The 23,914-nt window shown below is 40.0% G+C and overlaps 1 protein-coding gene across 7 annotated transcripts in view; it reads right to left on the reverse strand.

Annotated features, from left to right (window-relative positions):
• Positions 1-514: 514 nt before the first annotated feature.
• The window catches only part of pde4dip (phosphodiesterase 4D interacting protein), an 88,067-nt gene continuing 64,667 nt past the window's right edge, over positions 515-23,914 (reverse strand). For 4 of the 7 annotated variants that reach the window (XM_085437310.1, XM_085437309.1, XM_085437307.1 and 1 more), the window contains 19 exons: positions 23,372-23,825; positions 21,658-21,893; positions 21,461-21,506; positions 12,957-13,225; positions 12,541-12,678; positions 12,222-12,416; positions 10,900-11,184; positions 9,920-10,051; positions 9,604-9,723; positions 9,264-9,453; positions 8,993-9,117; positions 7,760-7,876; positions 7,524-7,628; positions 6,901-7,088; positions 6,488-6,619; positions 5,530-5,668; positions 3,481-3,527; positions 3,167-3,290; positions 515-2,384 (listed from right to left, as the gene is read on the reverse strand). In XM_085437310.1, coding sequence (XP_085293436.1) covers positions 2,236-2,384; positions 3,167-3,290; positions 3,481-3,527; positions 5,530-5,668; positions 6,488-6,619; positions 6,901-7,088; positions 7,524-7,628; positions 7,760-7,876; positions 8,993-9,117; positions 9,264-9,453; positions 9,604-9,723; positions 9,920-10,051; positions 10,900-11,184; positions 12,222-12,416; positions 12,541-12,678; positions 12,957-13,225; positions 21,461-21,506; positions 21,658-21,893; positions 23,372-23,825 — 3,191 coding nt within the window. In that variant the 3' untranslated portion in view covers positions 515-2,235. The remainder of the gene's footprint in view (positions 2,385-3,166; positions 3,291-3,480; positions 3,528-5,529; positions 5,669-6,487; positions 6,620-6,900; positions 7,089-7,523; positions 7,629-7,759; positions 7,877-8,992; positions 9,118-9,263; positions 9,454-9,603; positions 9,724-9,919; positions 10,052-10,899; positions 11,185-12,221; positions 12,417-12,540; positions 12,679-12,956; positions 13,226-21,460; positions 21,507-21,657; positions 21,894-23,371; positions 23,826-23,914) is intronic. The other 3 variants (XM_085437311.1, XM_085437306.1, XM_085437308.1) reach the window with 2 other exon arrangements.

The following is a 23,914-nucleotide window of genomic DNA, read 5'->3' on the forward strand; positions in this document are numbered from 1 at the left end:
TCAACTCAGTGTAACTAAAGAAATGGCCAGTGAGTTTACCCTTACTCTTTAGTATAAAATAATTCATAAATTTCAAAACATAACAGGAAACAACTCATATTTTCTGCGCATCATGTCTTCTTTAATTTAACATGTATGATCACTTTTTAATTTAAGAGTTTTAAAATTTTAATCTTTAAATTTTTATGCCTCTGCTTTCATTTTGTATTTGCATTTCCTGCTTTTATAGCTTTTCTTGCTTATTGTTGATCTTATAATCAGCATTTAATATTGTTGATCTAAAAAGAGAAAAGCTAGTGACACTTGAAAGTATTCTGTAATTTTGTGTAAGTCACATGTACATCTATTGTTATTCTGTTTTGTTTTTATTTTGAACAGCATTTGAGCGCTGATTAAACACGGTTTATGAAGTGTACAGTATAAAGAAACCCTCACTGTATTTGCAAGGCTGTGCTTAAGGTGAACAAAATAAAAAACATGTAGTATAACGTGAGAAAACAACAAACATGACAGATATTTTTGTCCCCTTTTATTGGAAAGATCTTCACCACAAAACATTTTAATAAAGAGAAGTCTTAAAAATACAAATGGCCTTCATCCAAAGACCATCTCTTCTCTCTGATGTACATACTACTGTTAATATGCACATATATGAAGGGTGGCTCCTAAAACAGCTCTAACACTAAAAGAAACAAAACAAACCAAGTTTGACCTTTGACCTCTAAGGGAAAACAGTCCAAAACTGTTTAATCTCTTTTAAACCTGATTTAACAACATGCAAGTTGTCTACTTTGGTTCATTTTATTGCTTCTTAACTACACTCCTACAGTATAGTGCTGTTTTATGTGATTTAGATAGCTAAAAATGCCTGGGCCAATAAAAGTGCTTCATACTGATTGTCACATGCATTCATCTAACAAATAATTTTCTTAAATCAGTTCAGTTTTAGAATTAAAACCGTTGACATGGCACTTTAACACTCAAGCTTAAAAACAAAAGCAAAGAAACACAGAGCTATGTATTGCACAGTAACCCCAGAATTTCCATTTTTCAGTAAAAGTATTAGAGGGCAGTAAAGCCACAGTTCATGCACAAAACAAAACAGGTGACCTACAAAACAGAAAAAAGTCACGAAAACAAACTAAACAACAATCATAATAATAATAAACACAAGAGGAGCCAATGAAATAAAATAAACTGTGAGTGTCACAAAACCTCTTCCAAAGGAAACGCTTCCAGAGACGTGTTTACTTTTTTAAAATATCGCTGTGACAAAACATTAAAACACACAGATACTGACAAATTTAGCTAAAAACAAAAAATAAACATAGAAAAAAAAGTTTTGTTTTTAAAAAAAAAAAGAAAAAAGAAGTTGACGAAGAAAAAAAAAAGAGATGCTATGTTTTTTGTTTTTTTTAATCGTTACAAAAATGAACTGTCATCCTTTCTGGACCATTTATTAAAATGTATCTCTCAAGCCTGCAAGTTGATGATGCCAGACCCCCATTTTAAATTATCTAAAGACAAAGGAAAGATTGTTTCCATGTCTAACAGAAAAAGTGAAGTTGGAGGGTGAACGGTGAATCAGTGACACTAAGCTGCTGTGTTACTTGAAAGTAAAAACATCATCTACCAGCTACACGACCGACTGCACGTCTTTTGATGGTTCTATGTTCTTTTTTCATTAGGATATTAGGACAAAACTAAAACATAACTACCTCTGGGGAGTATGGCTTTGTTTTATCACAACGCTCACACCACATGCATGTAATTCTACACACTGACTACAAACATGAGCCTCAAGAGAGGCTAAGAGGAAGCACTTTGGATTTTGCTCTTTAACTCTTCCTTTTCCTGCTGGCATTAAACACATTTTTTGCATTTTAAAATCCCTGCTGAAGTAACAAAGGTGAAGCTCCTTCCTGATTTGTCACTTTTAAACTGTGAGTCAAGGGCATCCTCCAGAAATTGCTGATTAATTTGCTGATGAATCTAAAAGTTTTCAAACTGTTTTAAATTTAGTTCTATTCTTATTTAAATTTGGTTTAATAGTAATAATGCAAAAAGACCTATGAATCATAAACAAGCTTCAGCCAAACTGAGACTTATCTCATATGAACAAAAAAACCTTTGAGTTCCCTCCAGGAAAATCCTGCAAACATCTGCACAAATTATACCATTGATACAAATAATAAAATAACACAGCCGGAGATGGCAGTGATGATGAACTCTGAGCTACAGGAAGACTTCCTGCAGGGAGAGCTGGTGGTGAGTCCATCCCTGGGCAGGAGAGGAGGAAGAGCTACAGGGTGAAGTTTGGGGCTTCATGACACTCCAACCAGGAGACATGTTGAGCTCACAGAAGCGTCCGCCTGAGATTTCACCTGAAAGACAGTTGACAAGAGATCCAGGAGGTTTCTATGGAGTGGATCTTATTTATGCACCACCTGTTAAATGTAAGTTGTATATAATTTAAAATGTTACACTTGTAAGTAACTTTACTATTTCTTTTTGTTAACACCGGTATCAGCTTCTGATTGCTGTTTATCAGTTTTCCTTTGTCCCCTCAAAATGCACATATACAGAGCAAAACCAACCTATTGCTCAGCCAGTGGTATTAGACATCTATATCAATTTGAGTTCATAAAAAATGTATGTGTATAAAAGTAAGTATAGCAGTAACCACATATAAAGCCCAATAATCTCTTTTGCAGTTAAAAATGTCTGTTTTAAAAATATATATTTTTGGTTCATCTCCACCAGACATTGCATTTCTTTGCACTTATTACTTGATAACAGAATCAAAAGAAATAGTAATCCTGGGTAAGGACTAGAGGCCACATTCTTAAACTGGTCAGTATGGTCTCACTGCACTATTTGCTTTTCTAGTAAGCAAACTGACGTTTCTAGTTATCGTTTTTGTCCAAATGATGATTAGCAAGAAAGACGAACATTAGCAAGGAAAGCAACGTGTTAGTGTTTGCTTAGTCTTTTACATACAAGTATGCTGTTTACCTGTTTAGTAGTATCTCAGTCAGCCTTACATGCTGCATGATTATGTAGTATTTAAGTGGCTTTACTGGCTACATGCAAACATTTTTGATATATACTGTAGGTTCTTAATCAAAAAGCAAGCAGCTTCACCACCCAACACGCCAGACTGTACCTTTACCAGGCCAGAGTTGTGAGGATGAGGATGAGGAAGAATAAGAGGAGGAGAGGAGTGAGGGAGGAGAAGGAGGAATGGGAAAAGGAGCTTGGTGCAGGGAAGAAATCCTGAGTTCATTCTCCTGAGGACACTCAGTAGGAGACAGGATAGAGGAGGAAAGGTAAAGAAAACAAACATCTTTTTCTAATGACCAAAAGTGTGAGGGACGTCATCATCCACCCACTTAGTTGTTCTTACTTATGGGAATACAACACTCATTGTGGATAATGATACCAAAACCAGGATTAATATGAGGCAACGAGTGAACTGACCTGTAAGTTGGTCTTGGCTTTTCTCAAGACATCGCGTGTTCTCAACACTGTAAAAAACAAAAACATACAATCATCATCATTTCTTTTTCTGACACAAACTGTAACAACGGTGAAAACATTACACATGACCATGATTACACATGATTACTGACAATACAAAGTAATCTCAGAGTCAAAATCTCAGGCTTCTCGTAAATGCTCCAGTTCAGACTCTATGAACAAGAAAGTCTTGCCATATGAGGCACCTGTGGCTCAGGAGGTGCAGCACATCATCACTAATCAGAAGGTTGGTGGTTTGATCCCCAATTTAAAAGTATTTTCCAAGTGCTGTTAAATAGAGAAGGATTTTTTTAAACACAGCTTTTCCAAACATTCTCGTTTTATTATGGATGCTTACAGTATTTTACTTTGGACACAGGAGCCAAATTATTTATTAAAGTGTTCGATGCTAATAGTCAAATGTGCATCCCCTTGCTGGATAACAGTCATTTGTTGTCTCACACACATCATCTTAGCAAATTTCTCAAGTTCCTCCAGATTTGATGGTCTTTTGCCATTAACCTTGGTCTTCAACACCCCACAGTTTTCAGTGATATTCAAAACAGGAGTTTGTGCAGGCGAGTCGATAATGTTCACTGGAAAACAAAGTGACAACCTAGATCGAGTTTTTCTGCCGACTGCTTGAGGTTTTCTTTCAAAATCTTCACATATGCTTCTTTCTTCATGATTTCTTACATTCTGACAATATTCCCACGTCACCTACCCATTGGAAGGTTGGTTGTTCGATGCCTGGCTGCTTCAGTCTACGTACATGCCAAATATCCTAACTTTGTGTGAATGAGGCAAGTTTTGTAAAGTGCTTTTAGTACTCAGGTGGAGTAGAAAAACACTATATAAGAAACAGTCCGTTTCCAGCCCCCTGCGTGTTTCACTGTAAGGATTGTGTTTTTGGGTTGTACGCCTTTTCAATCATAAGCAGGATGTGCTTCTAGTATATATAATCTTTCTCCAGGTTGTCCTGGAGTTTTCCTTGGGCTTAAGGGTAAAGTCATTCACTGGTATCTTGGCAGCTGTTCAGGGATCTTTAGATACACCTCTCACTAGTTTTCTTTGAATTTCACTTCCTACCTCCACCAGGCTTGTTCTGTACCGTGTGCCTCTCTTTGAACTCTCTCTTGTCACTCCAGTTCTTGAAAACACCATGTATATAGATCTCAGTTTTAACTTGATTTTACAAGCTTTGAGCACTGCATAGGTGAAAGACAGGAATAGTTTGTGCTGCATAAATAGAAATTTTGTATGCTTTATAAAAAAAAACCCAAGTATATTTAGAAATGCTGTGTTGAAAATCCCATCCATCCATTCGCTTCCGCTTATCCTTTTCAGGGTCGCGGGGGGCTCTGGAGCCTATCCCAGCTGTCATAGGGCGAGAGGCGGGGTACACCCTGGACAGGTCGCCAGTCTGTCGCAGAGCTAACACACAGGGACAGACAACCATTCACACTCACATTCACACCTAGTGGCAATTTGGATTATCCAATTAACCTATCCCCACAAGCTGCATGTCTTTGGACGGTGGGAGGAAGCCGGAGTACCCGGAGGGAACCCACGCAAACACGGGGAGAACATGCAGACTCCACACAGAAAGACCCCGGCCTGATGGTGGAATTGAACTCAGGACCTTCTTGCTGTGCGGCAACGGTGCTAACCACCGTGCCACAGTGCTGAAAATCCCTTTCTCTGTTAAAAAAGAAAATTTTGACAATAACTTGTATGAATGTGTGTGTGACTGGGTGAACGAGGCTTGTAGTGAAAAGCACCTTGAGTGCTTTATTAGAAATGAGAAAGTACCAGACAATTTATCGTTTCCCATACCCCTTTTATTGCCAGCTTTGGCATGCAACTCTAGCTGTGACCACAGAATAGCAATAGAACAAGCCCACAATCTGTTCATACCAAGTGTAGCCAATAAAAAGAGACGAGAGCCTCTCTACACTTAACACATGGTTTTACATGTGCTATTAGAGTTTTTTGGAAATGTGTACTCACATTGGCTGACTATAAAGTGCTCCATGCTATCTTTGGTGCCGCTGGAGCTCTTGACTCTCTCCATTGTGTCCTTTAGAGCCTGTTCTTGCTCTGAGAGCTTCAGACGGAGAGAAAGGACCTCCTCCCTCAGAGACCGATCCTAAATAGCAAAAGACAGGTAGATGGCTCTCTAAGCTCTTGGAGATGCATACACTGACGTGCAGAACATGCGAGTACAACCTGAAATAACAAAGGCAGGTGCAGCAGTTGCAGTAAATGATACATTTTTGCATAAAATCTGTTTATTTACTCATATCCAGCTCCTTTAATCTTTGGGGAAAAGTTAATAAATCTTTTACTTCTAAGTAAAGTATGTGCAAAGGCACCTAACAGGGTTCACCTCACAGGGGCCAACTGTATCACCCTCATGTTTTTCTATCAGCAACAAGCTTACGTAGTGAAACTTACTCTGTGTAGGGTGGTGTGATTCTTTCTGAGAGCCTGAGGAAAAGGAGCAGGATCATTTAACCCTGACAGACGTTTAAAAAAATGATTTTGAGCTGAATGTTTCTGTTATATAAACTTCACATTTAATGGGAGTTGGATCTAAAAGTGGCAAATTAGATATATATATTTTTTTATATAGGTTTAAAACACTAATTGATTACATATTATAGCAGCAATGTAATATGTCAAAGTCTGCTTTTAATTGAGTTTTTTCAGTGATACAAATGCCCTCATCCAGTGTTACACTGGTCCTGTTGTAACACATTGTCTTGCATTAAACTGAACATTTTAGTCAATTTTAGTAAATACTTTTATCAAGAAATATTTTTTCCACTTCTCTATTTATGTATTAATGCTGAGAAAAGAAATCATGCGTGGCGAGAAAAAAAATAGTAATACAGTGATTTTGGTCTCTCGTTTTTACAATCCCAAATCAGATTTTCTCTGTGACACCAGGAAATACTTTTCTGACCTGTTGGACTTCCTCAGATTTGGGCAGAGCTGCTCTCCAGAACACGCGAAGCAGAGACTCAGCCTCATCCAGTATCTGCCGCAGAGTTTTAGTGTCCAGCAGCAGCTTCTGAACAGAACCCCAGTCTGAAAGCTGGAACACAAAATGCATGAAGTCAATATAATGTGCATTAATTATGAATATATTTATTTCTATTTATGTATGAGAGGTTTTCGCCAGGGCTGCGGCACTTGTTCGCGTCGCTTCTGTTATGAGAAAAAGTTATTTACAGACCTGACAGCACATTCCAGAGACCACCCCCCATTACAAGGCACTAATAATTTTTATCTTATCAGCTCTGGACTTTTATGAGGACCATAATTTAGTAAATGAATCTCAAGTTATATTGAATAAAAAGAGATTTGAGCTCTTACCTGATGAAAGGAGAACTCCTGTGAGGTGCTCAGAGAATAAAGAGCAGTCTCCATCTTAAGGAGGAGCGCACTTCCCTGGAGGATGTGCTGCTGCAGAACTTTGAAGTCATCAATGTGGCCCACTGCATGGTGGCCATGACAGTTATAAAAACAGCCATCTGTGCGATGTCCATGCAGGGTTGAGCCTGCTGGAAAGGAAAACGAAAGAACTGTGTCCAGTGCAGTCTTCTCTCTATGGATTCACTTATTTGATTTAAGAGTACAGAAATCCCACATAAAAAAGAACCTTTAAATGCCTAAAGTTACAGGTTCAAACTTAAGCCAGGCTCAAGCCAGGAGGATGTGCAATAACCACACATTATCAGTGACATGAAGCAAGGAGTTATTATTTGAAAGAATTGTGCATGTGGACTCAAACATACACGGTTACTGTTATTTCCTTTTTTGCTCAGAGATATTGTTCCCCATAGCCAACTGCTAATAGTTTCTGGTTTCATGTAAAATTATTCACACTGAGGGATACCTGAACAAAGCTCGCAGAATAATGTTTTCATGCTTAAAGTTATGACTATTATGGGTAGGATTGCATAGTCACAGTGCAAGTGCTGCTTGAAATCTCTCACCCTGATCAGTTGCTCCAGTTTCTTCTGTGTGTTTCTGCATAGCATGCAAAGGAGAGGAAGGACTGAAAAGTCCAGTGTCTCTCACAGGTGGAGAGGGAACGCTATCTGTGGAGACAGATTCCCATCAGTACTGATTTAAAGTTTCCTTGTTAAAACATTTTTGTAATTGTAATGCTATGATCTGCCATATTTGTCAGGATTTTCAGAAACAGTCTATGTGTTTCAGATATACTGACCGCTGAAGAGCTGCCTCCTGGCTTGAGGCTGCGTGTCAGCTTCTCTGCTCAGCTGCTGCTCCAGCTGAATGTGCAGGTCTTTGGGATCAAAGACTGTTGTGCTGTCACTGCCTTGACCTGTTAGAGAACACACAAATACTGGTGATTAACAAAGAAAGTAGACAATCTGTGTGGGAGCGTGGGATTGAGAAAAGAAGCAGGTCCTCATTGTAACTTTAGAAAAGTGACACATTAGATGATTTTAACAAGGAATACATTTTTAAGTTCACAAAACACACACATGGACCAGTTTTCATATTACTGCATTCCTAAACAGAAACATAATTCCAGCAGCCGTCTTTTACGAATGGCAGCTCATAGAAAAAATACCCACCTAGAAAATAGTGATTGATGCCAGTGGGGTTCATTCACTAATATAGGCAAAATTATCCAAACAAAATAAGTGTGCATGCAGAATTTTTGGTCTGATTAATGAAACATGTGCAATGTTTTTCTACTTTTATTTTTGAATGCTGTATGACAAAATATTCTGTGATATAAAGTGAAAAGGTTTGACATCAGAGATGATGTGAAGAAAAATAAGATAGCATAAGAAGGAAGCAGGTGGAGGAGATGAAGAGCCTCCAGCCCACTGGGAAGTAGCAAACTGGTAAGAAATGAATGCCATTGATGACATCCAGCCAATATGCAAGTCTTTTTAGTAAATGCAGCTTTATTATGCTAAGCATTTAGTGTTAGGTATATTAGCTAAAGCTCAATCGTTTATGTTGTACGTTACATTTAAATTCTTTATTGTTATTTAACTCTATGATTTTTTTTTTACATTGTTCTGGAAAACAAACTAATTGCCAAAATAAGTTTAAAACATAAGACAGACTGGTATACATGTGGTCTGGGGAAGTTTTAAATTTGTTTATAAAGTATTTAAAAAAATTCATGTAGGAAAATACTGATGAATTCTCGATACGTGCGTGTTTCTATGCACTGTTTAAGCACAGTTTTGTGTGTGCACCATGTTTAGAATTAAAAATATTACTTCTAGAATACTTAGAGAAATTTTGCATTACTCATTTTCCTGCCCTGCGATAAATTGGCCACATGTCCATGGTGTATCTTGCGTCTCGACTGCTACTCCAGGACCACAATGTCTCTGAATTCAGTAAAGACAAATGGATGGATGGATGGATGGATGGATGGATGCTTTTCTTCAGGCGACTGTGTGTTGATTCTTACCAGTGGGCGCATTTGTGGTGACTCTCCCCTTTTTGCGATACACCTGCAGCTCACACTGAAGAGAATGGACCAAACTGCGGCTCTCACAAAGCTGCTGCCGGAGAACAGTCAACTCATGCTGGAGCCTGAGGTATTTCATAAAATGCATGAAATCATGTTATTTATTACCTATGATTTCTTTAAGATATGTGTTTCCTTCAAAATCGTCCCACTAAAATGTCTAAAAAGTGTTAGACTCCAAGTATTCCAATGAGAGAAACAAACAGACTACCTGTTGATGGTTTCCTGGTTCCTCAGTCTGTCTTGTTTCAGGTGTAACATCTCCTGACTCTGAGCTTCAGCCTCAGTTTGGAGCTTCCTGGTTTGCTCTGCCCACTTCTCAGCCTCTAGCTCCACCTCCTTCACCCTGGAACGCTCCTGGAGCGCCACCTCCCTCAGCTGCTCTGCCTCCTTAGTGCTCTCTGCATGATACATAACAACAGAGCAGAGTGGATATTTTGATTTTGAACTTTTTTGTCTGATTTCAGGCAGGGACATTTAAGACTCACATTTACATTCTGAATATAAATAATGACTCTTGAGCTTATGACATGGTAGTAAACATACTGTACCTTTGGTAACCTGCTTCAGCTGATTTTGTAGACTAACATTTTCCTCTTTTAGAAGTCTAATCTCACTGGCAAGCTGGTTGACTGATTCCAGTCCCTGGATGTAAATATTGGTAGGAGCACCTTTGGAGGAGATAGAGACAGAGGAGTGAAAAATAATAAATAATAAATAAATAATGACAGAAAAAAAACATCTTTGTAAATTCAATTTAAAGCAATAAAATTTCGATAACATATTTTGTCAGGACTAAATTCAATGCTTTTCAAAACTTTGAGCCCTGCAGATAACACGAACAGTGTGTTCGTTTGTCTCTGTTACCTTTCTCAGTGGTGGTTCGGGCCAGTTTCTCCTCCAGCTGTTGTCGGAGACGGTCGTTGGTGTGGATGGAGTCCTCCAGTCTCTGCCTCAGACTCCTGATTTCCCTCAAGTGCTCCTTCATCAGGTCTGAACCTGTAGCAGACAAGCGAAGAGTGAGTGTCTGTTGTGAAATCACCAATCACGCTCACCTAATAAACTAATAAGGCAAGAAAAAGATCACTGTCAAAAACAGCGACTGATCACTCACAGCTGGCTTAACAGGAGACAATAACCATATTTTTGTTTTTTGTTTTGTTTTTCATGCACTGGCTATTTTTGAGTATTTTAATTCCAAACATGTCTGGATGTGTGTTTAACTAAACCCTTTCAAATGTCATTGCATATTTAATCCATGTTCAATAAAACAAAACTTCTTATACATGATTTAAAATTTGAGATCATTTGCAACACAGTGCTCACAAAACATTTAATATGTTTCAGATCAATTTGATTTTATTTATAGCACTACAACAAAAGTTGCCTGAAGGTGCATTCACAGCCTGATGTATTGAATGCTTTGTTCGTAATACAGCACAATGAAAGAATAATTCAGAAGCCGAGCTTTTATTATATTCATCTGAAAATTCTGGAGTTTTTAAAACTTATTACAAACCTATAACATCTCGTCTTTGACCATTTTACAAACAAATATTCCAAACTAATTTCAGCTCAGTGTTATGCAATTCTTGGGGTTTTTTTGGTATTTCTTTTAAGGCTATAAGAAAATAAGAATAAAAATGTGCTTTTAATGCCTCAGCTGAGGAAATACAGTTTAGACTAATTTACTACACAAGTTTGCTAAAAACTGATATTACATAAGCATACCCAGGCACTAGCGTCAGTAGGGAACTTGTACATACAAAACATTGAACAATTTTCTAAACATTTTTAACATAAACACCCAGAAATCAGAGAAATCATCGGGCACATTAAAGCTTTACCTGTGTGACTGTTGCCTGACTGGTACCCCGAGGATCCTGATGACAGGTCAGCTCCAGTTCTCACTGCTCGATTTCCATAGCTCACATCCCACAATGCACTGCTCTCCAGGAGGCTAGCCCCAGCTTTCATTGTCAAGCTGGCATCCAGACTACTGTTGCTAGCAGCACTGCTGAAAGGAGAAGGTTGGAATCCTTGGTAGGAGAGAGGCAGTAAGTCAAAGGAGTCCGGCTGCTGGTAGACAAATGGGAAACCCTGAAGCGGTTTGGCTTGAGGAGTAGAAAACCCTGCAGAGGATGAGAAGATTTAAGGAAACAACTAAAGGAAAAGCGGATAGCTTATATATTGCGTAAATACATGGTCTGCTTTGTGTGTGTGTCTTAGAGAGACCAAGAGCAAGATGAAGGGATTTCTCCTGACATCGGGAGCAAGTTTGTTAATCAGCCAAATGAAATTTGTCTGGTTGGGGCTTTCTGAAAGCTCTAATGCCCATCGGTGTTTTAAGATCACAGCAAATCCCTCTCCAGCTGGAGGCTCTGGCTTCATTAAACATCAAGCGCAGAACAGTTGCTTAATGAGTAAGAAAGTACAGTGTGTTAAAGATAAAGGCAATGGGATGACAGGACAGTGAGAAGAAAGACAAAGGCAGTTGGGGAGAAATGAATTATTAAAGCTGGTCAGCTCCCTCTCTGCTTAACTACAAGAAGCCATCTTATAACTTTTATTATAGTGTACAATTCAGAGGCAACAGATGCTCAAGAAATTAGTAGAGTACAACTAAATGTAATGTAGATGGCTGTTGCTATCAAAGTTATGTGCTCTAATTATGTGATGCTCTTTATTAAGACACACAAAATGTCAGAAATTCAGGATCTGCAACCAAATCAGATCATAAAATCAGCCTTTAGCTGATCTAACAAATCCCCCACATATCTTTTAGAAAGTAAACAATACAAAGTAATTCATTTGCATCATGCCCCAGTATTTTATGGGGCACTAATTACCATATAATGCACCAGCACAAGCATAAATGCGGCCAATGACATCGCCATCTTATGTAGGTTATGTCATAGGGTCCAAAAAGATCCCCCGTAGAAGTCTAAATCATTTCTAATGATTCAGACTTCTGAAGCATTCAACAATTATTGAGTAATCGTTACTCTTAGGCAGACTAAATCCATTTTATTTCACCAGCAGCTGCTTAATTTTGAAAAGAAATTCAAAGGATTGTTTCTGGAAGGAATCAGTTCTTGGTTGCACACTCCATTGAATTTGTTAAGTTTAAATTGGGTCAAACACAAAAGCATGCAAAGACATGACGCACTGCCTTTGTCTGCCAGCTGCCTTTGTAACATCTGCAGCTCCTGGTGCACCTCAGTCAGGGAGAAACCCATACCCCCACTGCTTTGGCAACGGGTTCGCAGGTTGGAAGGGCGAGGATGGAAGGGCAAGCGTGTCTTCTGGGTGGAGGAAGTGGGGGAAGTGTGAAAGGAAGTAGGGCTGAAAACTGAGACAGGAGCTGGGAGAAAAGGGGAAGGTAAATATGATAGACAGACACAAAAAAGCAAAGAATAAAGAAAGATACAGCAAGTAGCAGTTCCTATCTACATGAGCTGAAGGACATTTTCTGGGGTCCTTCCTACCTGTCTGACTCTGCATGCCTGTGTGTTGGGAGCTGGTGGATTGCATGCTGGAGCAGCTATGACAGGACTGGGTTCTGTGAGATGAGGTGATAGATGGAGGGATAGATGGATGGCGTGACACTGTTCCATGGTGACAATCTGGAAAGAAAAGTCATACACTGCAAAACACTGATTCTATGCATTTTATGATAAAGAGTTGATACTGCAAAGGTCAAATGGCAAAACTGCAGTGCGGGACTTGCTCCTTTTGTTCTGAAGAGCATTAAAATGATGGTTAATGCTCTGCTGGAAACAGGTCATCAATTGCAATTTCCTCACACATGAGTAACATTTGCATGGAATTACACAAATATTCATAATTGGAATTCCCTCTGGACTGTGTTGGTTAAAAAAAACACAAAGAAAAACACTCGTACCTGTGCTCACTTTGGCAGAAATCCGTGATTCATCCTGACCAAGCTCACTTGCAGCATCAACATCAGAGCTCAACTCCAGGTCCTCAATTGTGGATCCATGCTCATCGGACACATAAGAGATGCGATCTGATTGGTCGGTGGTATCAGAGAGGGCATGACCGCTGCAGGGTGTGTCAGAACGATGAGGATGATGGTGCTGCTGATGCTGGTTTAGTCTGGCACGGAGAGACTCAATGACCTTGTCCTTCTGCTGCAGCTCTTTACTGAGGCTGTAGGCACGTGCGCGCATGCACACAAACACACACACACACACACATTTTATTTACCATGGTCAATGCACAATACATTTATCGTGTCAGATATAGCTAAAATGTAATTCTCCCAAATTATTAGGCCACAAATAATGTGCAGATAACACTCTATTAAATCATCATAAAACCATAAAAGGATTTATAGCCCCCCCACCCAGACACACAAAGAGAAACACATGCACAATTTAAAATGAAAGGCAAAATGTTTAAAAGTACTGAACCCTGATTTCTGTGTGCTGAGGAATCTGAGAGTAGTAGCTGCATGAGTTGTGTCCATGTGACTTAAAGGATAAGTATTATTAAGTAGTGCTGTACCAGGTGTGTGAGTCACCTGCCTGCTCTTCTCACAAAAGGCTTTGCTGACTGCATCGTGTTGCTTTGGGGAAGCCTCTTAGTGACTAACACATACATGACACTGCATCAGATCAAATGTGTAAGAATCTAGACTGACATTAAACAAGTCACACACACATTTTTTGGAAAGCTATGTTCAATTTCACTAGCCACACTCAGGCCTGATTACTGCTACACCCAGTGAATGAAGAAATAATTTCAACAGAACCTTTGTGACAAAGTGAAGTAACAAAGTCATTGACATCTATCAGTCTTGTGAGGGTTAGGAAGTCATTTCTACGGCTTTGGAACTCAGACCCATGGTGCTCCACAAATGGATAAAGTTGGAACAATGGTGAGCTTCCCATAAAATGCATTGATGGAACATCCAGGAAGTCACAAAATAACCCAGAACAATATCTAAAGAACTGCAGGGCTGACCTGGCTCAGGAATGGAGGAAGGTCAGATTCACAATTCAACAGAGGCTCTGCAAAAATGGCATTCATGCGAGCGTTCCAAGGAAAACAACTGCTGACCAAAAAGAACACAAAGGCTCATCTCATATTTGCATCTTGATGAGCCTCAAGACTTACAGAAAAGAGATTCTATCGACAAGCTGGACTTTGGATACAACACTAGTAACCATCACCTTTGGGCTGAGCTACTCTCTTGGGCTCTGCCTGCAACCCATTATCCATCAAGACTGCATACTGTCAGACGCTTTGCCTTTACTTAAGCAGCAGTACGATCTCAAAAAAGAGGGGAAATACCTCATGCACAAGCATTTAACCACACAGCATGCAATTAATTTGCACAAATGTAATGTCTTTGATATGCTGCTTCGCTACTTGGTGGTGACTCTCAAAGTGGAACCAATGAGAACCAATAATTGAATCGATAAGGAATCGAATGGATAAATGATATCAATGATGGAATTGTAATTGCTGAATTGGTATCAAGTCCCATCTCTAACTGCACCTCATGGTCAGTTGTCAGAACGATTTACCTGTTCAGCCACAAGGACCTTCCTGCTCACAGATGGCTTCACTCCTTCTGCTCGCCTCCTTCCGACTCACTCCCGTGAAACTCTCCACCCTCCACTGCGCTCGACTCCTCATTTCTGGAACCCAATCTGTCAACATCAGCTAATGCTACGTCTACCTGTTCACAGACCCTTTCTCACCGCTGATGTTGAATGAAACTCCAGCTCACACACCCTCGCTGATCCTGAACTATATAAGCAAACGTTTGCCCTTCGTCTGACACTGTTCATTGGGTTTGGTATTAATGTAATCATGACAAACACAGCATTTCATAAAAAGAATGCCACACCATTAGGAAAACACTGTGGTGTAATGGTGATGGATGGAGGTTGGTTAAAAGGATGGATGGATGAATGGATGGAAGGTTTAGGAGGGCTCCAGGGTGCAGCTACTTTCCCACATGGTTCCATTTAGGTTTGCATAGCTTTTTCCATTTAATAAATGAAATCATCAACTGGGCAGCATGGTGGCACAGCGATTAGCAATTGCCTCACAGAAAGAAGTTCCTGAGTTCAACTCTGCCTTTCTGTGTGGAGTTTATATGTTCTTTGTATTTCTGTAGGTACTCTCCAGGTATTTTGGCTTCCCCCCACAGTCCAAAGACATGCAATTAATGGGGTTAGATTAGCTGGTCGTTCTAAATTGCAAATAGCTTTGAATGCCTTGCAACAGACCATGATCTGTCCAGGGTGTACCCTGCCTCATGTTAGCTGGGATAGGCTCCAGCTCCCAGCAACCCTGCTAAGGATGAATCATTTAAAAGCTGCCCTTTGTAAAGGGGGCAAATATTTTTTCACAGCACTACACATCTATGCCTGTACCAGAAAAATAACACCTGCAGGGCTGATACCTAATGGCAGTCAGGGTGCTGATGTCCAGCCTGTGGAGGTCTGCGTGTCCCTCCAATGATGTGTCTTTCCAGACCATCACTGACCTACCACCAATATCTCTCACATGTGCTCAGGGTGAACATGCTCTCATATTTGAAAAACACAGGGTCCTAGTGGTGGACTTGCCAATTCTGTATTCTATGGAAATGGAAACCGGGCTCCATGGTGCTCAGAGCTCACTAGTGGACGTCAGGCCACCCCCGTGACTCTATCCAAATGTGAAACTAGTGAAAGAAGATGGATAAGGAGGGAAAAAATGCCAGAGTCCTACACAGATGTTATTAATTTAATTAACACCAAAACAACTGAAACTGAATAACAACACCTTCTCCTACATAACTGACCAAAACAATATCCAAGACGTTTTACTGACTTGATGCTATACTCTGATTGAAAATTATTCTTTTACTTTTTTTGAGCAGTGTGGATTATGAATATTACTTTACAAAAACCACAAGTTACCCTTTTTGAAGTTCCTTTTTGTCTTTGGTAAACTACAGACGAATTCAAGAAATAGCCAACCAAGTGGATTAGTAAGGTGCTGGAAGACTAGAGCTGCTAGAACAGCCTCGGTCCATCTTAGCACTGATTGTCCAAGCCTGCTGAACTCTAATGAAAGAATGGAAGAACTCTAACACGCTGGTCAACAACCATCAACAACAATCATCTGGGATTAGATTTGGTGAGTGTGAAGGGCACATTCATCAGAGGATGAAGGCGAACACCCAGAACAACAAATTGACCTCTTATGATAGCACTAGTCTGCCAGTTTCCCTCACTTCAAACATTAACTCTAAACAAACTAGATGCTTTGCTCATATAGTTAATGCATAAACATGACTGTAACTGAAATAACAGAAGCTTGTTATACTGTTTCAAATTGATAACATGTTCCTTTTTTTGTGCTGTCTTACTTGTCGAGCTGTGTGAGCATTGCTCTCCTCTCCCTGTCGGTGTGTTTCTTCAGCAGCAACAGCTCTCTCTCCTGAGCTTTCCACTCCCACAGGGAGAAAGAGAACAGAGAGTCTCTGTACAGTGGGCTGCTTTTAGACAGCATGACTTTCCACAGAGGAGCCATCACCCACCCTCAGTCACCCTCCGCTCCTAACACCCTCCACCTGGGTGAGCGACCATGCCTCCTCTGTCTGCACCGTTTCTATTGAACTCTGCTGCAGTTTGTTCTTCTCTGCTGGGTCTCCAGAGGTAACGGAGAATGGTTCACTGGCATAGATGCAGAGATTCCCAAAATGTGTGTGACAGAAGGTATATTAGACAGGTAGGGCATAACACAGCAGGAGAGACGACAGAGTGCGCGGGTGATAAGGTGAAAAGCATAGAAAATCCTCATTAGGTTTGGGCTTCCCAGAGAGGGTTGTGGGTGTGATCAACAAATTGAAATCAGGGGTAATTGAAAAAGAAGAAGATAAGAAGATCAGCAGAAATGTAAAGGTTTAAAAGTGGAAACAAATAAATTACTCCACTCCCTGAGGAAATTCTGCTCTCCTGTACACTTTTCCTTTTCTGATGCTGTTGCTCCTAGGTTCACGACCGCTTGAATAATTCCCTGAAAAGAAAGCCTCTTGTTGCTGCTCTTGACACAGTCTTTCACTCCACCAGCAAACGCACAGCTGCAGCAGCAGCAGGCCTGAGGCAGAGATGTAGTGACGAAAGAGTAAGAAGGAAACAGAGCTATGCATCTAAATCAAAGTCCAGATCCTGAGGGCTTATATGTTCATGCTCCAGCAACCATCAGAAAAAAAAACAGCTGAATGAAAGATCACCCACAAAGCATTGCTCCTTCTTTCTTCTGCTTGCTGATATGTTTTCTAGCCACACCAGTCTATCCATAAAAACATGTAAGCATCATCTTAGCTGCAAAAATGCAATCACAAAATGAAAATGGTTTTCTTTTCAAGGTTTCAGAATATAACAAGTATCCTCCACTTAAAAAGCTTCAGGTTGAAAGAAACATCCCTTATGCCCAGCCTTCTGTCCATGAACACAAAAAAATCCAGGTTTCTGGTGAGTAAATCTTACATAACAGAAATCGGTGCTCTGCTGGATGCATAGTGCCACGCGCTGCTCCTGATACACTGAAGCAAAGTGACGCTCTCTCTGACGGGCTTCATCGCTCACGTTTTCTCTCTTTCTCGCTCACTCCCTCTGTGTGTGTGTGTGTACGCGCATGCGCACGTGTGTGTCTGTGTGTTTAGCTCCTCTTGACCTATTTCTGTCCCCATTTGAGGTCTTAATAACTTAACCTGATTAGAGGGCATGCCCTGAGCCAAATGCAGCAAAAAGCCTAAGCAGTATTACGCTATCAGTGCAGTCACTCATGTCATGTACTGTACATTTGGCCTGCTGTCCATGTTATGTAGATACTGTTGTCAGAAAAACAACCCCAAGTGTAAGTTCTTATTACCTGTGATTACACTTTAACAACTTACAGCAGCCATGTGCATAAGACCATGCAAAATATGTACTAGTGTCAACGCCTATAAATTGGTGGAACCTGACAGCCTGGCAGGAAATTCACTTTCTAATATGAGTTTAACACTGTAAAAAAAAAAAGTGCTGTATTTTGAGTGAAAGTGGTTTTAAATAAACACAACATAACGCTCCCTTCCAGCTAACATGGACAATGTTTTTAAAGGCAACCAACTTGTACAGGATTGTCATGTTGGTTCAGGGATGGTAAATATAATTGGTTTGTGTTTTTCTGTGTTGTTCTGTTAAAAACAGTGTAGGTCAGTATTTGCACATACAGATCCATTTAAAATACTGAATAGTCATCAGGCAATTAGTGGTTTTTTTTAGATTGCATTTTAGCAAAAATGCCTGAAACTTTGCGTGTTTAAACATAATCGTACTTTAGTAGCTAAAATAGATACTGTAATTTATTCTGTGTTTATTGCACATTCTATGACGAGGGTTCTGGATCCCTGAGGCATTGTGCTACTTTCAAAGAAACAAAATCAGTGGTAAACAACACAATTTTCACACATCTCACCTGTTTTTCTTGATATAAAGAAATCTGTCTGATTATTCATGCATTTACAAGCTGACACACATAACTGACCACACCGTTCAACAGTTCAGTGCAACCCCATACACACTGTATGTACACTCGTAACCAGAGGGAAGGCTAAATTTCTGCCACAGAAAACACACTCGCTGATTCTCCTTCACATCTGGTCAACCATCTGTGCTGGAATAACACGCTGGCAGATTACTGCAGGCCTCCCCCTGTTTACGTCTCTCTGAGGACGAGCTCTAATTATTCATATAGCACTGTTTGTTTTTCGAGATTTGACCCAGCGCTCACTTTTATCCAACAGCAGTGGTGGAGCTCTAAAGACCAAGCCAGCGTTTTAGTGTGTTTACGGTAATTGACTGAAATTCATGTAACTGTTCGTACTTTTTAATGAGCATTAAGTATTTTTGTGACAGATTTACAGTCTGTGCTTTTGACCTCTCGGGCAGCCATGTGATTCTTTTCTTCTCACTCATGCATGAAAATCGAAGAGCTGTGTTATGAAACAAAATTCAATGTTGTGTTACAAGTGATTGAACATCCAGGACATTCATTGCTCAAGCAAAAGAAATGAGCCGCCAAAATCTGTGCTTATAGCTTTTGCTTAATGGAGCCTTGTAAAACTGTGTTCTTTCATCATAAAGCTGTGATGATACATTAAATGGCATTGAACACACTAATCAGGTGCCTGTGTGTTACAAATTCTTTAAACTAAACAGCTTTCTGCTGAAGAAATATTAATGATTTGTACTTGCGCTTGAGGATTATTAAAGAGAAACTAAGATTTTAAAAGCTGGACATTTGATCAGCAGCACTGTGTCAAATTAAGGCCAGTAACCAGATTCTGGATGGCATTACCTTGGCCTCCAGTAACACTGTGAGGAATATTGGGGTAATTTCTGACCAGGAAATGTCCTTCAGTGCACATATTAAACAAATATGTAAGACTGCTTTCTTCCATTTGTGCAACATCTCTAAAATTAGAAATATCCTGTCTCAGAGTGACGCTGAAAAACTAGTTCATGCATTTATTACTTCCAGGCTGGACGACTGTAATTCATTATTATCAGGATGTCCTAAAAACTCGCTGAAAAGCCTTCAGTTGATCCAAAATGCTGCAGCAAGAGTCCTGACAGGGACTAGAAAGAGAGGGCATATTTCTCCTGCATTGGCTTCCCTTCATTGGCTCCCTGTTAAATCCAGAATTAAATTCAAAATCCTGCTCCTCACATATAAGGTCTTAAATAATCAGGCCCCATCTTATCTTAATGACCTTGTAGTACCATATCACCCTATTAGAGCACTTCGCTCTCGCACTGCAGAACTACTTGTTGTTCCTAGAGTATTTAAAAGTAGAATGGGAGGCAGAGCCTTCAGTTTTCAGGCCCCTCTTCTGTGGAACCAGCTTCCAGTTTGGATTCAGGAGACAGACACTATCTCTATGTTTAAGATTAGGCTTAAAACTTTCCTTTTTGCTAAAGCATATAGTTAGGGCTGGACCAGGTGACCCTGAATCCTCCCTTAGTTATGCTGCAATAGGTGTAGGCTGCTGGGGGATTCCCATGATGCATTGAGTGTTTCTTCTTCAGTCACCTTTCTCACTCACTATGTGTTAATAGACCTCTCTGCACTGAATCATACTTGTTATTAATCTCTGTCTCTCTTCCACAGCATGTCTTCTATCCTGTCTTCCTTCTCTCACCCCAACCAGTAGTGACAGATGGCCCCGCCCCTCCCTGAGCCTGGTTCTGCTGGAGGCTAAAAGGGAGTTTTTCCTTCCCACTGTTGCCAAAGTGTTTGCTCATAAGGGTTCATATGATTGCTGGGGTTTTCACTGTTTTATTATTGTAGGGTCTGCCTTACAATATTAAGTGCCTTCAGTCGACTGTTGTGATTTGGTGTTGTATAAATAAAACTGAATTGAACTGAATTGCAGCAGGAAGTCAGACTTGACATAGATTGTAAGAAAAAAAAAGGACAAGAAAATGAACAAGGCTGCCGAGAGGAAGTGGAATGTTCAGCTTTTAAAATCTTAGTTTTTTTCCCCAGTAAACACAGAAATACATGGTTTTGCTGACCCTTCCCAACTCAGAAATATGTAGCTTTCAATTAGTTCTTATAACAGCTTAGACTGGTCTTAAATACAAGGAACTTTAGTTTAAAAACTCACCATTAAGCATTATAAATGTATAACTCTATTTTAATACACAGAACAGCTACTAACTGTGATGGCATGGATTTATATTTCATTTCATGTCAGAAAGGAATGCAACTTCTTATAATTAAGCTTGTCTGCTTAAACAGGAAAATATGTAGTTATTTTAGATTTCATATTTTAGTATTGTCCTACATTCTCCTGTAATGTTAATGGAACAAGCTGCGATTTCTATAGTTATTTCATTGTTATGTAATGTAAATATATCTTGTGTATTGATAGGCTTTAATCTCTAATGTTGTATTGTGTAGTATAACAACACAATACAGCATTAGAGATTAAGTATCACCCTGAAGGTGCATCAATGTGGTATTTGAAAATGCGAAAGCTGAAAAATGCAGAATGACAATATGGTGAATTACGCCATTTTTCACATTCAGTATTCAGTATAATGTTTGCGATTGACCAAAAACATTATAGCCCCCCCCAAAAAAAACAATTATTATGTGAAACATCTTTGTGTAGCTTAACATTTTTGGATCACAATAATTGTGAAGTGGAATAATGGAATATAATTAATTTTTACACACACACACACACGCACACACACACACGCACACACACAAACACACACGCACACACACGCGCACACACACACACACACACGCGCGCACACACACACACACACACACACACACACACACACACACACACACAAAGCTGTAATGAGGACTGACCGGATGGCAAGTAGCTCTGTCTTATCTGGGTTTTCGGAACAATCTCCTGTTTGAAAACAAAGAAAGAGCATCAATATCATTAACTGTTATCTGCACTCCCTGCTCATGAGAAATCCATGGTGTCGTTTGTACTTTCTGAGACTTCGCATCTGGTCTGATTTTAAGGCTGTACAATGAAACAACAAAAACAGACTCACTTCCACCAAATTTGGCATTAACTCTCTGTGCCAGAGCACTGCTCTGAGCTAACTGATCCCTGAAGCTCTGGCCCATGTAGTAGTCGATGTCGTTGGCTCTCAGCAGCTCCTCAAACGCCTTGGTTGTGTCTCCCAGGTGCTGGGTGAGGATGCTGCACACACCCTGACCCTCTCGTAGCCGCTGGCGGAGGTGAGACAGTTCTTTGGCCTGAGCCTGGATCAGCGTGTCGAATTTTCTGCACAATGAAAAGAAAGAAGAATGTAGCACACCTGACAATGTGTAAAATAATACCTGAAAGCTTTTTTGCTTCTTTTATTGTTTGGCGCTGTCTCATTCCATGGTGAAACTCGCCTCACTTTAAGGCAGTGTCGTTGATGTTATTTCCTCTCACCTGAGGATGACAGTTTGGTTCTTCTTCCAGATCTTTGCAAAGTGGTGATGCATCTAAACAACTTTTACTTGTACTATTTGAAATGAAGATCTTGAACTATGCAGTTGTTTACAAACAGCTCCAAGAGACCTTTCCAACTGTAAATCTACAGTTCTTCTTAAAAGTCATTAAAGATGTAATTATTCAATCATTCAGAACCCAAAGTTATCCTGATATGCTCATGCCCGTTGCTCACACCTGCTCCTAATTTCTTTGGACTTACTTCCTATGGGGGAAAGATTTCTCTATATATTTTACCTGAGTCAGTGTCACAGTGTTGGAACTGAAGCTTCACTGAAGCCACACAGTTTATTCATAAATGGCAAATGGGGCAGCATGTTCCCAACCTCGTGTTAGTTAATCCCCTCACTGTCAGGCTGCCGAGTTTACATAAAAGCATCTGTGGTTACACTTGATTACTAAAGCTTGATACTGACAAGCACTGTTTAAATGGGTTTTTGCTCATTTTAGGCAATTTCTGTCAATCAACCCCCCCACCCCCCCACCCCTCAACCCCCCACCCCAGCGAGTCCATATTATGATTTTTTGTAGTGTCTTTTAAAAATTATTTTCCTGGTTTATTTCACCATAAAGTTACCAATAGATACAATTTTAATATATTTGCTATAATAAAGCTATAATGAGCATTAAGCTATTAACATTTTAAAATGTAATACATGTACAGGACAGGCTGAGCATAGCTGTGGATAGAAATTTTAAAAAATGTAGAGGAATGCTGTATAAAGCGCTTTATTCAATTCATCATTATCAGATGAAGGATTTTATTAATGGCATTCAAAAGGAAAATAATCAGTAAAAGACTGAATTACTGAAATTTACCTATATTTGACAACAATAGTAAAAGTTTGATTTAACCAAGTCAGATTTGCAAGCTTGTAGCTTTTTAATGAAGATATTCCTATTCTTCTCCAACAAACGACTGAAATTGGTGATGGGCACTGGTTCTTTGTCTGACAACAGGATTGATCTCTATGCCTCAGGAATTTCCGGAATTTTACATTTTTGGACTACGACAGCTTGGCGTTGTCTGAGGTTCTGCAGAAGCAGACTCTTCCTGGCACTATTTAGGGTAAAAAAGCAGCCACTCTTGAACTGTCAAATAATCTGTTTATATTGATCTGGTTTATGTTCTTGGTGTTGGCACAAACACTCATTGTGTTGAACTGGAAACAAAAGAAACTACTATCCCACCCCACCAACAAAGAAAAGAGTTAGAAAAAAAGCAAAACAAACAAAAAACTGCATCGCAACGTCTTTCTTACCCTGGCAAGGTGGCAGACACTCCATCCTCTGCCGCAGCCTTCTTTCCACCTTTCATCAGCTGGTCCTCCAGTGCATCTACACGAGAAGCAAGCCTCTCTAGGTCCTTGTCTGGGTGATGGGGTGAACGTAGTTGACCTCCCTTAGATGACTGCCAGCCCTCATTATCCTCTGCCTGGCTCTGTGAAGCTGATGTCTGGATGGACCAGTTGACCTTGTGGGGTATCGAAGGACCATATTCACTAGAGGTAGAGAGGGAACGGAGGCGGCTCTGGAGCCCGGAGATCACTCCCTGGGAGCGGGATAGCTGTGAGCGGAGGTCCTTAACAAGGTGCTGGAGAGAGGAGGCCTCGTTACCATAACCGCAGCTCTGGGTGGTGGTTTTGTCATTGCTGCTGGCAGGCCACCATTGGGAACCGCATTCCAGAGACGTACACATTTCTAGGTCATCAAACTCTGTCAGGAAACATACAATGCGTTCATCAGATTCAGACTCTGTTTCCTGTGAGTGACACTGAAATATATGATTGAAAAAACAAAGCATC

Source organism: Copadichromis virginalis, linkage group LG17 (genome assembly GCF_057382275.1).
Source record: "Copadichromis virginalis isolate Kocher_CV1m ecotype Utaka linkage group LG17, C_Virginalis_male_GT1.1, whole genome shotgun sequence".
Classification (NCBI taxonomy): Eukaryota; Metazoa; Chordata; class Actinopteri; order Cichliformes; family Cichlidae; genus Copadichromis; species Copadichromis virginalis.